This window comes from Erythrolamprus reginae, chromosome 6 (genome assembly GCF_031021105.1).
Source record: "Erythrolamprus reginae isolate rEryReg1 chromosome 6, rEryReg1.hap1, whole genome shotgun sequence".
NCBI classification, from domain to species: Eukaryota; Metazoa; Chordata; class Lepidosauria; order Squamata; family Dipsadidae; genus Erythrolamprus; species Erythrolamprus reginae.
The window spans coordinates 82,502,539-82,516,097 of record NC_091955.1 but is presented as its reverse complement, the minus strand read 5'-3'; the positions used below and the strand labels follow the sequence as shown (position 1 = coordinate 82,516,097).

General features: G+C 40.2%; 1 protein-coding gene across 2 annotated transcripts in view; it reads right to left on the bottom strand.

The window, feature by feature from the left end:
* CCDC77 (coiled-coil domain containing 77) overlaps nucleotides 1-10,500 on the bottom strand; it is a 29,519-nt gene extending 19,019 nt beyond the window's left edge. Inside the window, exons 1-4 of one of the 2 annotated variants that reach the window (XM_070756461.1) lie at nucleotides 10,272-10,500; nucleotides 8,283-8,332; nucleotides 5,155-5,371; nucleotides 914-1,056 (exon numbers count right to left, since the gene is read on the bottom strand). In XM_070756461.1, the coding sequence (XP_070612562.1) occupies nucleotides 914-1,056; nucleotides 5,155-5,371; nucleotides 8,283-8,332; nucleotides 10,272-10,286 (425 nt within the window). In that variant the 5' untranslated portion in view covers nucleotides 10,287-10,500. Of the gene's footprint in view, nucleotides 1-913; nucleotides 1,057-5,154; nucleotides 5,372-8,282; nucleotides 8,333-10,242 lie in introns of both variants that reach the window. The other variant, XM_070756463.1, reaches the window with a different exon arrangement.
* Between the last annotated feature and the right edge of the window lie 3,059 nt (nucleotides 10,501-13,559).

Here is a 13,559-nt window from a genome sequence, read left to right as displayed (position 1 = left end):
TTAATGCGTGCAAGTCCAAAATTCACCCCTTTTGCCAGCCGAAGTGCCCGTTTTTGCGCTGCTGGGATTCCCCTGAGGCTCCCCTCCATGGGAAACCCCACCTCCGAACTGTGTTTTTGCGATGCTGCAGGGGAATCCCAGCATCACAAAAACAAGTGCTTCGCTGGCAATGGAAGTCCAGAGGTGGTGTTTCCCAGAAAAGGGAGCATCAGTGAAATCGCAGCATCACAAAAACACTGAAGTCCTTGAAACCCCACCTCTAGACCTCTGTGTTTTTGCGATGCTGCGATTTCACTGAGGCTCCCCTTGCTGGGAAACCCCACCTGCGAACTGTGTTTTTGCGATGCTGCAGGGGAATCGCAGCATCGCAAAAACGAGTGCTTCGCTGGCAACGGAAGTCCGGAGGTGGTGTTTCCCAGCAAAGGGAGCCTCAGTGAAATCGCAGCATCACAAAAACACGGAAGTCCTTGAAACCCCACCTCTGGACCTCTGTGTTTTTGCGATGCTGCGATTTCACTGAGGCTCCCCTTGCTGGGAAACACCACCTCCGGACTTCATTGCCAGTGAAGCGCCCGTTTTTGCGCTGCTAGGATTCCCCTGCAGCATCACAAAAACCTGGAAGTCCATATGTGGGGCTTCCCATGGAGGGGAGCCTCAGGGGTATCCCAGCAGTGCAAAAACGGGTGCTTCGCTGGCAACGGAAGTCCGGAGGCGGGGCACCAAAGCGGCGGCGGTGGGTTTGTAAGGTGAAAATAGTTTGTAAGAAGAGGCAAAAAAATCTTAAACCCCGGGTTTGTATCTCGAAAAGTTTGTATGACGAGGCGTTTGTAAGACAACGTATCATTGTATATCAAATCTATAAATTCCATCAATCTCTTGGCATTTGTTCAGTCTTCCAGACCAGGCCACAAACCTGATTTTCAGTCGATCGTTTTCTGCATAAAGGCGCAGCACGTGCTCTCTTTCTTGAAAAAGGTACACCTGCACGTCACTCAAAGCCTTTTGCAGTTCTGCAATTTCTTCTTCTCGCTGACGCATTTCCCATTCTAACTTGTGCTGCAGAGAAAAATATTATCAGATGAAACAAAAGTAGAATACAAGTTTCTCAAGACAATGTTCCATCTCACACCCAAGGCAACCTCTTGGCAGGATGCTAGCATTTAGTCTGTCTAGAAGGTGCTTAAATCAAGTTTTGCAAATTGTAACAAATGTTTTCTTCATGTTTACCATCTTTTCTGTATGCTGAGAATGGTCTTCTAGACTTCAAACGTCAGTGGAAGTTCAAGTAGCTTTTGAGCAAACTGTCCAGGCCTTTCTTAACCCTATTACAATAATTATTTTCCTCTGTACTTCTAATGTTTATCTCTACATGGGGCTACCTTTGAAAAGTGTTCGGAAACTTCAGATCTTGCAGAACGCAGCCGCGAGAGCCATCGTGGGGCTTCCAAGATTTGCCCATGTTTCTTCAACACTCCGTGGCTTGCATTGGCTGCCGATCAGTTTCCGGTCACAATTCAAAGTGTTGGTCATGACCTTTAAAGCCCTACATGGCATTGGACCAGATTACCTCTGGAACCGCCTGCTAACGCACGAATCCCAGCGACCGATAAGGTCCCACAGAGTTGGCCTTCTCCGGGTCCCGTCGACTAAACAATGTCGTTTGGTGGGCCCCAGGGGAAGAGCCTTCTCTGTGGCGGCCCCGGCCCTCTGGAACCAACTCCCCCCGGAGATTAGAATTGCCCCCACCCTCCCTGTCTTTCGTAAACTACTCAAGACTCATTTATACCACCAGGCATGGGGGAGTTGAGATATTCCTTCCCCCTAGGCCATTACAAGTTATGCATGGTATGTTTGTGTGTATGTTTGGTTTTTTATAAATAAGGGTTTTTAGCTGTTTTATTATTGGATTGTCACATGCTGTTTTTATCATTGTTGTTAGCCGCCCCGAGTCTACGGAGAGGGGCGGCATACAAATCCAATAAATTATTATTATTAATTATTATTATTATTATCTATTTAATTCCACTTTCTTTTACCATATCGCATTAAACTCTCAAAACTATAAATTGGCTGGTTTATTATTCTCTTATCTACATCCGGCTTCTTCAATAAAAACACTTTTAAGAAATAGACTACGAAACAGCTCTACTTAGACCTAGCAAAACTACTGTGAGCCAGAATAATTGCTATAGAATTGGCAATAGCTGAATCAAAGATCAGTAAATGAATCAAGAGAGGATAAAAGTGCTTTGAATATGACTACAGAACTGCTGTGGTCCTGTAAACCAGTGATTTTCAACCTTTTTTGAGCTGCGGCACATTTTTTACATTTACGAAACCCTGGAGCACATTGAGCGGGGGGGGGGGGGGGGGCGCTAAAAAGTTTGGACAAAAAAAATTCTCTCTCTCTCTCTTCCACCCCTTCACTCTATTTCTTTCTCCCTCCCTCTTTCTCTCCCTTCCTTCCTTTCTCTCTCTCTCCATCCCTCTTTCTTTCTCTTCCTTCCTTCCTCTCTCTTTTGCTCTCTTCCTCTCTCCCTCCCTACCTCCCTCTATGTCTTTCTCTCTCTCTCCTTCCCTCCCTCTCTTTCTCTCTCTCTCTTGCTTTCTTTCTCTCTCTTTCTCTCTCTCTTTCTTTCTCTGGTTTTCTCTCCCTCTTGCTTTCTCTCTCTCTCTTTCTTTCTTTCTCTCTGAGCTTCGCGGCACACCTGACCATGTCTCGCGGCACACTAGTGTGCCACGGCACACTGGTTGAAAAACACTGCTGTAAACCAGTGTTTCCCAACCTTGGCAACTTGAAGATATTTGGACTTCAACTCCCAGAATTCCCCAGCCAGCATTTGCTGGCTGGGGAATTCTGGGAGTTGAAGTCCAAATGTCTTTAAGTTGCCAAGGTTGGGAAACACTGCTCTAAACACAACTGCTGTCTCCAACTCTTCAGTACAGTCTACAACTAAAATATACCATGTGAATACCCTTCCCAGCAGGCTATGTGCCAGGAAGGGACTGTGCCATAAAATCTTGCTTCATATTCCTTACTTATATGGAGAAACTTGTCCAACTGACCTTTCACTTTCATGGGTGCCTACTTTTCTTCCTGGAAAAGTCAGAATCCTAAAGAAAAGCAACACTTCTTCGCACCGCCCAGAATTATGTGTTTTATTATTTCTCCCAATGCGAGTACAGAATGTAATAAAATAGAGAGTAATAGAGCAGCAATGAAGTTATCGATTGCTTAATGTGCCTTAGAATTTATTAAATCAATGCACAAGTGTAAGCATGTGGATGCACACAGAGCACTTTGAACCTTTTTGATATCACATCTATTCATTATTGAGAAAAGGCATAATTATGCAAAGAAAACCATTCTTTTTACCCCGCCTTGCTTTTTAAAGCCACCTCCTCACCACCCAAAAAGTGAAATATAATTTTGGCTTAATTTAGGTCACATTAGAATGCATACTCCTGTAGATTCTGAATGAAAAAGAAAGCTGGAAACAGGAAAATAATGGATAAGAACATAAGAAGAGCCATGCTGAATCAGGCCAAAGCCCATCGAGTCCAGCATTCGGTGTCACACAGTGGCCCATCAATTGTACATGGGGATCTTGAGCAGAAAGAGAAGGCAAGACCCTCCCTTTCCCCCCAACAAATGGTACCCAAGGGAATCCTGCCTGCCTCAACCAACATAGAAGAGGCACTTGGACATCCCTTTCAATAACCACCGATACACTTGGCATCCATGAATCTGTCTAATCCTGCCTTGAAGCTATCCAGGCTGACAGCTGTCATGACCTCTTCTGGAAGTGAATTCCATAAACCAACGACCTTCTGGGTGCAGAAATATTTCCCTTTATTTATCCTCACTTTCTTACCTATGAGCTTTAGGGAGTGCCCCCTCATCCTAGTATTGTGTGATAGAGAAAATAATTTTTTCTCTATCCACCTTTTCTATCCCATGCATGATTTTATACACTTTGATCAAGTCACCTCTTAAACGCCGTCTTTCAAGGCTGAAGAGACCAAGGTGTTGCAACTGCTTTCAATGCTTCAGGTCATATTGATTCTTTTAAAAACCAAGCCAGATAAAGATTTATTTCTCTATCAGTTATTTAAAAACAGGGTTAAAAGCATGAGGATTCAGATGAATGTAATGTATGGAACCAAGTTCTAGATAATTCATATTTCTCTTCAATACATTTCAGTGAAAATGCCTTCTGTGTAGCTTTGGCAGAAGATTCAAAGCCATAAAGCAGCGGTCCCCAAACTACGGCCTGCGGGCCACATGCGGCCCACTGAGGCCATTTATCCGGCCCGCCGGTGAGTGACAAAAGCACAGGGAAAAGAGAGAAAGAAAGAAAAGGGAAAGAGAAGTGGAGAGGAATGAAGGAGGGAAGGAAGGAAGGAAGGAAGGAAGGAAGGAGAAATGGACGGAACAAGGAAGAAAGGAAGGAAGGAAGAATGAAATGAATGGAGGGATAGAGGAAGGAAGGACTGTTTTTTTTGGGGGGTAATTTTTTTAAATTTTTCTCAACATACATTCAAACAACACAGTGTAACATCTAATTTTCCATGAATAAAATGCAGTATTTTGTTAGTAACTAATATCAATCATAAAAAAAGTTGCAAAAGTTTTTTTTTTAATTTTGTCATCCAGTTACATTCATCTTCTTTTAATTAAATTTCCTCCTTAATGTTCCTTCAAAAAGTGCAACACCAATTATATTTCTAACTTATTAACCATTATGCCAAAGTGCTTCCTTCTTTCTTTACACATTTTTCATAATCCAAGAAAACCTTGTATAGCCAATCAGATGTCAACAAAAGGAAATTAAAAACAAAACATAAACATATATGAATTTCAGACCTTCTCCCCCCTCTAAATAGTACGTTCCCATTTTGTTTTTTACTTTAAAACAAGGTATGTGCAGTGTGCATAGGAATTTGTTCATAGTTTTTTTTTTATAGTCCGGCCTTCCAACAGTCCGAGGGACAGTGAACTGGCCCCCCTGTGTAAAATGTTTGGGGACCCCTGCCATAAAGGCTATCCTGGCTGCACTATAGGAAAGGACAAAGGAGTAAGCCTTGAAGCTTCCTTACGTGGCTTTCCAAATCACTCATCTCTTGGTGGATTATCACTCCCTTTTTTCTTACCTGTTCATCATAAGATGCTTTGTATGTCTCCAACCGTTTCACCAGCTCTTCATGCTCTTCATCAAATTCTGCAATCTTCTTTCGATAGTACTCCAGGAGCTCCCGAGAGGGACGAAGGTAGGCCAGACGTTCATTGATTGAAGGAAGAGGGGTAGAATCATTTTGGTTAGGAGAAGTAAGGAAAGCACCTTTGGAAGCAGCATATGGCGTGCTCGATCTGGAAAACGTAATTAAATACAAAAGAATTATTATTATTATTATTATTATTATTATTATTATTATTGTCATTGTTATTATTATTATTATTAAATTAGATTTGTATGCTGCCCCTCTCCGCAGACTCGGGGCGGCTCACAGCAACAATACATTACAAATCTATTAATTAAAAATCATTAAAAAAACCCTTATTAAAAAACAAAACATACATACAAACATACCATGCATAACTTGTATAGGCCTGGGGGAAAGGAATATCTCAATTCCCCCATGCCTGACTACAGAGGTGTGTTTTAAGGAGCTTGCGAAAGGCAAGGAGGGTGGGGACAATTCTAATCTCTGGGGGGAGCTGGTTCCAGAGTGTCGGGGCCGCCAGAGAAGGCTCTTCCCCTGGGTCCCGCCAGACGACATTGTTTAGTCGACGGGACCCGGAGAAGGCCGACTCTGTGGGACCTAACCGGTCCCTGGGATTCGTGCGGCAGAAGACGGTCCCGGAGGTATTGTGGCCCGATGCCATGAAGGGCTTTATAGGTGATGACCAACACTTTGAATTGTGACCGGAAACTGATCGGCAACCAATGCAGACTGTGGAGCGTTGGTGTAACATGGGCATACCTAGTGAAGCCCATGATTGCTCTCGCAGCTGCATTCTGCACGATCTGAAGTTTCCGAACACTTTTCAGAGGTAGCCCCATGTAGAGAGCATTACAGTAGTCGAACCTCAAGGTCATGAGTGACTGTGAGTAGTGAATCCCGGTCCAGATAGGACCGCAACTGGTGCACTAGGCGAACCTGGGCAAACGCCCCCCTCGCCACAGCTGAAAGATGGTTTTCTAATGTAAGCTGTGGATCGAGGAGGACGCCCAAGTTGCGGACCCTCTCTGAGGAGGTCAGTAATTCCCCCCCCCCAGGGTGATGGACCGACAGATGGAATTTAACCTTACTAAAAAGCTTTTAACCCTATATTTGCATGTGATCATAAGACACATGTGGGACACTGAAAGGAAAGGTATTATAAGGCTGGGAACAGTCTCTGAGACAGGATTCCTGCCTACAATCCACAATAGGTTTAGGTTTAGGTTTATTGGATTTATATGCCGCCCCTCTCCGCAAACTCGGGGCGGCTCACAACAATAATAAAAAACAGTACAGTACACAATACCAAATCCAATGCCCACCCATCCAGTTCCAATTGAAATTAATAATCTCATAAAAAACAGTATATATAAAAAACAGGCACACAGTCAATCAATCAACAAAACAACATGGGCAAGGGGGAGGTGTTTTAGTTCCCCCATGCCTGACGGCAAAGGTGGGTCTTAAGGAGTTTACGAAAGGCAGGGAGGGTGGAGGCAATCCTAATCTCAGGGGGGAGCTGGTTCCAGAGGGTCGGGGCCCCCACAGAGAAGGCTCTTCCCCTGGGTCCCGCCAGACGACATTGTTTAGTCGACGGGACCCGGAGAAGGCCAACTCTGTGGGACCTAACCGGTCGCTGGGATTCGTGCGGCAGGAGGCGGTCCCGAAGATATTCTGGTCCGGTGCCATGAAGGGCTTTATAGGTCATAACCAACACTTTGAATTGTGACCGGAAACTGATCGGCAGCCAATGCAGACTGCGGAGTGTTGGAGTGATATGGGCATACTTGGAGAAGCCCATAATAGGATTGTTCATAAAGACTTTTGAGAGCATTTATTTTTCTTTAATATTGAAAAGGGTAGAAATTGGGTAAACTATGCACCTCAATGAAAGAATGCAAACTGTTTACTGTTATGAGTCTATTGCTGGTTACTACCAGGCACAGCTGACATTTATATACAGAATACAAACCTCTGTACTCAAAACATTTCTCCGGGTGGTAATTGTTGGTTTTACTTAAACTGATCCAAAATCTATATTGAGGTGAGAATCTTTCTGGCCTTGGTCTATAGGGACAGCCAATGTATCATGACATCCCTTCAATGGGCAAGATTAAACTTTATTGTATTTTAATTATATTATTAATAATTTTGCTAATTATTATTTTTTAAATAAATTTTTATTATAATACAAAGATTAAAGAGATCAGGCATATGGTGTTGTACATATTGTATCATTCCGCAATATAATTATTATTTGTATAGTTGTTGTACTTAGATTCTAAAATATATTATACAGAGCTGCCCCTAATTCCCCCTCCCTCCCCGTTGAACTGTTAGCCAGTTGTTGTTTTTAATATCAATATACAGCTTATGGCATCAGCAGTTATCGAACATTTGTTCTATCATTCAATTAATCTAAAGTTAGATTGATTTGATCTTAATTTTGTGTCTCAGATTGATTTTAGTTTATTCCCTACCATTATTTTTTCTTGTCTCGACCCAGTCATAAAATTTCTTCCAAATTTCACAGTATTTTGATTCTTCTTTATTTTTAAGTTTTTGGGTTAATCTGTCCATTTCTGCACAGTCGTATATTTTTTTTTATCATTTCTCTTTCTGATGGTGTTTCCTCTTTTTTCCAATTTTGCGCTATTGTAATTCTAATTGCAGTAATCGTGTGTTGTATTAAATGATAGTGGTCTTTTTAAAGTTTTTCATTTACTATGCCTAGAAGAAAGGTCTCTGGTTATAATATCAGTTTAATTGTAATAATTTCGAAGATTATTATAATTATTATATGTAGTTTTAAGGACCCAAAGAGAAACAGTGGTCTGATTTTGAAAAGGTTATCACACCTAAAACAACAAATTCATAAACTCCAACAAAGATCCAAAATTTCAAGCTTTGCCTACTCCTGAGTATGTTGCTTTGGAAACTAAAAATGGGCTGCTGGGAGGTCTATGAATCATGCTTTGCAAGATTCTTACTCTTGAGATAAATGAAGAAGAAAACAACAAAGACATTTGAAATCAGTACCTAATTCTTTGACTTACTTTTTGGAAGGTGTTCTTGGAGAAGGAGCCATGGTACACATTCTCACCATCTGCAATGCATTTAAAATATTGAATTACTGAGCCATAAATCATCTCTCACCATTTGGCCTTTATCCAAAAGGATCAGAAAACAAAACATTTCTTAAGACCTTTTTCGACAATCTGTCCCTCTATGCTGAATTAAAGAATTTAAGATGATTTATACCAATGGCAGGTATAATCCAGCTCAATAAAAAAGGAATAGCTCGCGGAATGCTGTAGAATCAAAATAAATTAGTCCAATAAAGCTCTGATCTGTAACAGCTCTAAAACCTGGTCATTTAAGTTATCTTAGGTTTATTTGTAACACCTGTTGTAGAACTATGGCTTGCTTCATATAATGCAGCTATGTGGTTTCTTTGGTTTGTCTTAGCATGATCCACGAAGTATTGTGGTTTGAAAGGTATGGTTTGTAGATGAAAGTTTTGTGGACAGAATAAATTGTGGCTTACTTGTATTAAAGGAACAATAATTGAAACAATGTGAATATTCCAATAATGTTTATATTATTGCAGTTCTTCAATTGATATTCAACTATTAAAATGTTCCAATTATTTAAACAATGACTGAAATCTTCAATATAATTTAAGAACTTAACTCATGCGAGTGAAGTTCAATTCATATTTACTATTCAAATTGTATGCATTTTTTTTTGTATTCCAATTAAATTTAGTTCCTCTTTTCAGCTTTATTCCCTACAGTCCTGTAGAGTTCACCATTTCACAATAGGAGAATCCACTTTATATTTAAATCCTATCAAATATACAGGTTCCTAACCCTTAAGAACACATACTGTGTAATTTGCCTAAATAGAGGAAGGCAAAGGATGTACTGTATAACTATAATCTTCCCAATCATAATCTATTCTATTCAAACTAGCAAGGTACTGTAACAGTAATGGAGAGCAGACAGCCTACAATGTTAAAATACTGGCTTTTCGGGGAAAAGAAAGAAACCGACAATGGCTATGCTTAGGCAACATTGTAAACTGTATTGAACCATGGTTTCTCAACCTGGTTCAATACTAGTTTTCTGGGCTCATACCAGTACTACCTTAGACCCCTGGTTCCCAATGGGGCAATTTCATTTTTAATGGGGGCAATTGGAACCTTGTTTAAACCTAGTTAATGGCCTTTTAGACTTCCTCCCTGTGAGTAGTTCGCTTTTTGAATAAGAATTATATGTCATGGGAGGGAGGCCTGGGGATTTTAGAGATGCTTAGATGGGGCATGGCCAAAAAAAGGTTGGGAACCACTGACTTAGACCATAAACTAATAGTGTGGAAAAGGCTTGTGTCAAAATATGATTGGTCAGTGAATAGTACAAATAAAGCCTGTAGTAACTATAGAGGGAAACCGGCAGTTATATTCAAGATAAGCAAGAGTGAGGTAGGAGGCTGAAAGGAGTTTAAGTCCAACAAGTAATGGAAGATTCATTGCTAGTAAATTGTTTCAGAAAAGTGATAACCTGCAGTTTCGCCCAATAATTCTGAGTTGGCTGTTGAGGGGAGGTTACTACTACCCAGCTGAAAAGGAATATACGACTCCTATACTCCGCCCGCTTAAACCCCATATCAAAACTGTCATACTAAATCCAGGCTTCCTTAATAAGACCTGGAATTTTTTTTTAAAAAAACCAAGCACGTGTAGCCTGGAGGTTTACTTGGTAGAGAAAATCTGGGTCAAGAATACGCAAAGTTGGCTCTTCTGTGACATGTGGACTTCAACTCCCAGAATTCCTGAGCTGGCATGATTGGCTCAGGAATTCTGGGAGTTGAAGTCCAGAAGTCATAGAAGAGCCAACTGTGCCTACCCCCGGTCTTGGTCTTTCAACCTCTTGAACGGGATATTCCTGGTTTAACGTCAAAAAAAGTACGAAAGCAACCAGAAGATACACCATTCCCCCCTCCCCCTTATCCTACCAGAACGCCGTGCACACTGCAGCACACACCATTCTCCGTCCCATTCGGAACCAGAAGTTTTTACTTCTCCTTTGCGTGCTGCTAAACTCTGCCGCTCACGCTGCTGCTGCTGCCGCCGCTGCTCTCAACGGAAAAAAAATCAAACAACAAGCTGCGAAAGCCCTCCAATCAGGAGAAAGGAAATAACCGATGTCCGCTCTTTTGGCCAATCACAACTCTCTGCTCATCACGGCTTGTTTGCTACACATCTGCTGGTTCAGTAATGAAGGCTAAAGAGTAATTATGAGTCGATGCAAATGTGAAGAATTGCCTTGGGTCATTTTGGCAATGGGATAAAAGGCTTGAGCCAATTGATGAACGGAAAGCACGGATGGTTTTAAGCAGTTACATAGCCGAGAACACTAGGTTTCCTTAAGGCTGCCTGGCATTTCCATTCCTCTTCTGGTAATTAATTCGTATATCACTTACTTTCAGAAAAAAAGATCCTTATTCGCTTTGTTGCACTAACAAAAAGCTTGTAGCACAATATTATCTAAAGATAAGCAACAGTGGGCTGTCCCAAAATTGCCTTTTATGCTGTGATTTAGGAGCACTAAATAGGATATAATTTAATTTCGAATTTACGTGGAGAAGTTAATCCTTCCTTGTGCAGGATCAGATTAAAACCTAAAAAATACTAAATCATAGGATATATGTTGTGCTTTTTTAACATCAGTAGTTATCATAGTTTATTTTCATGTGGGAATCCATTGTATAATTTACATTTATATAATTACTGTACATATATTGCAAGGACTCCACCAAAACATTGAGAAGAAATATGTACCATTTAATGAGTTTGACAAATTTAGTATAGTTTAAGCCATTTGATTAAAAATGGAGACAATCAAAACAATCATTTGACAGGCATGTGCTTAATATGGTATTGCATAAGCTGTGTAAACCATCTAACTTTGAACACATTAAGCAATTATTGTCCTAAACAGGTTTGGCAAATTGGCAACAGGTTGAGCAGTCAAGGTTAATTTTACCTTTAAAGATGTTCTAGCAATTATGTTAGCATTACTTCTTGTCCTATCAAGCAGAACAATTCTGTATATTTATTGGAAAAAGTCTAGGCACACATTTTATTCCATATTTATTACCTGCATTTTAGATTTTGTAATTGACATTTTATTACTCCTAACTTGGGATATTATAATACTATTTTTCTTCTAACTGTTCTGTAAGCAATGTTGGAAGGTAGTTCATAAATCCTTAAGTAAATTTTAGCAGCGATGTAGAAAAGATTTGTATTTCATTGCCCAAAGCAAAATTGTAGTACTGTACTATGGAATGAACCCTTCCTGGAAGCGATACCAGCTTCCAGACCAAATGCATGATTTCTGGCAATTTAGGTATTAGCTTAGCCCCAAATCTTCTTAGTAGCAAAAGTATAACAATAAAGAGAACTGGAATAAATTCCAATTAATGGAATAAGTTGCTTGAAAATTTCCTTTATTTTTGTTTAAGAAATGAAAGTCATTGCAATATCCCTATTTCATCTTTGTTTGAAGCTGATAGAAATGGCAGGAAATTTTAGGCTTTGTTTCATGGATTTAGACATTACTTCAGGAAAACACCTAAAATTATTTTACATTATTTGAAACAATGGTACACCTTCCAAATTTGAAGACACTCAAAGAATTTGGCAGGATAGAAATAAATGAAATCTCCTTTAAATGAAGCTCAGGTCCTTCATGGACGCAACTATACAGATTTGTGGGCAAAGATACAAAATGATTTGCTGTTGTTTCTGTTGTTTTCCTTCCCTGGTGTAGCCTGCAGTCCTGGTGGTTTTCCAACTACCGGGTAAGTACTGACCAAAATCTTTTCCTCACTTGCAAGTCAATGGCATGTTTTTTTCCCCTTGTGTCTGCACAATGTTCTCTTATCAGTGGTTTTCAACCTTTCTAATTCCGCAATCACTTAATACAGTTCCCTTAATATACCTTCATGTTGTAGTGACCCCCAACCATAAGTCTAGTGCCAATTCTCCCAACAGAGATTTAAGCTGATTGGCAGGAAGGTCAGAGGGACACGCCCACTGTAAACACCTGATTGGTTGGATTGTAAAAATATGTTCCAAGGTGCCAGAATAGAAGCTTTAGTTCCTAACACCATGGGAAATTTGTCTTTTCCCATGGTCTTAGGCGACCTCTGTGAAATGGTTGTTTGACCCCCAAAGGGGTTGACCCCCCAGTTGAGAACCACTATCTTACTATGAGTAAATATAGAGAAAAATAATCCTCAGTTGTCTTAAGGTTACAAGTAACATTTACCCTTTATTCCAACAGTTGAGAATGCCCCAAAAGTGTACTGTATACACTTGTATCCATGACCTTGAAGAGCTGTCTGGTGACTGGCAGTGACTTGGAACAGAAGCAGGATAGTGATCAGTTAACTGGGGCACCAATTTCACGCTAGCATGGTTTTCTGCTATTCAGATGCAGGTAAATAGTACTTTCGCTACAATAACCATATTTTCTTGGAGGGAAAAAGCACAGATATAAAGGGTTCATAAAAATAATTATAAAAAATAAAGGGCGAATTTGAAAGGGGGTTTATAAGACTTTTTTTTTACCTTGGCTTTATGAAGGAAAACCCAAAAAGCAAAACCAAGGCAACTACATTGAATAAATGTGTACTGTATTGTGAAATAAAGAACTCATTTATAATGTCCTGTGAGTGACTGGACAAAGACACCCATTGAATTGGCATGGCTGAAGGTGGAGTATAACCTGGTTTCCCATCTAGTCCAAGATTTTAAAATCTAGTCCAAGATTTTAGCTACTAGCCATTCATTTATTCAATTGATTACCATCTTTTCTACCTGAGCATTTTCTGAGGAACTTATAATCACGTGCCATGAGAAGAATCCTAACTGCATAGAATTCTAGAATATATTCAGTCAAAGTGCAGCATTCTGCCTGGACAGTGGTCCAAAACCAAAGGACTAATATGAATTTTAGGGTTGATGCTTTCTCTTTTTAGAATTCTAAATGTTAGATTTCTGTATATTTGTAAGCCGTCTCAGGAGAGGGGCGGCATAGAAATCAAATAAATAAATAAATAATAAATAACAGTCCCTGTTAACTACAACTACAGCATTTTAATAACTCTTTCCAGAGCATGATACTAGATTTAGAAAGTTTAGAACTATGTCGCTTTAAACATGACCTAAGCATAGCCCATAAAATCATCTGCTACAACATCCTTCCTGTCAATGACTACTTCAGCTTCAGCCACAACAACACTCAAGCCCACAACGGATACAA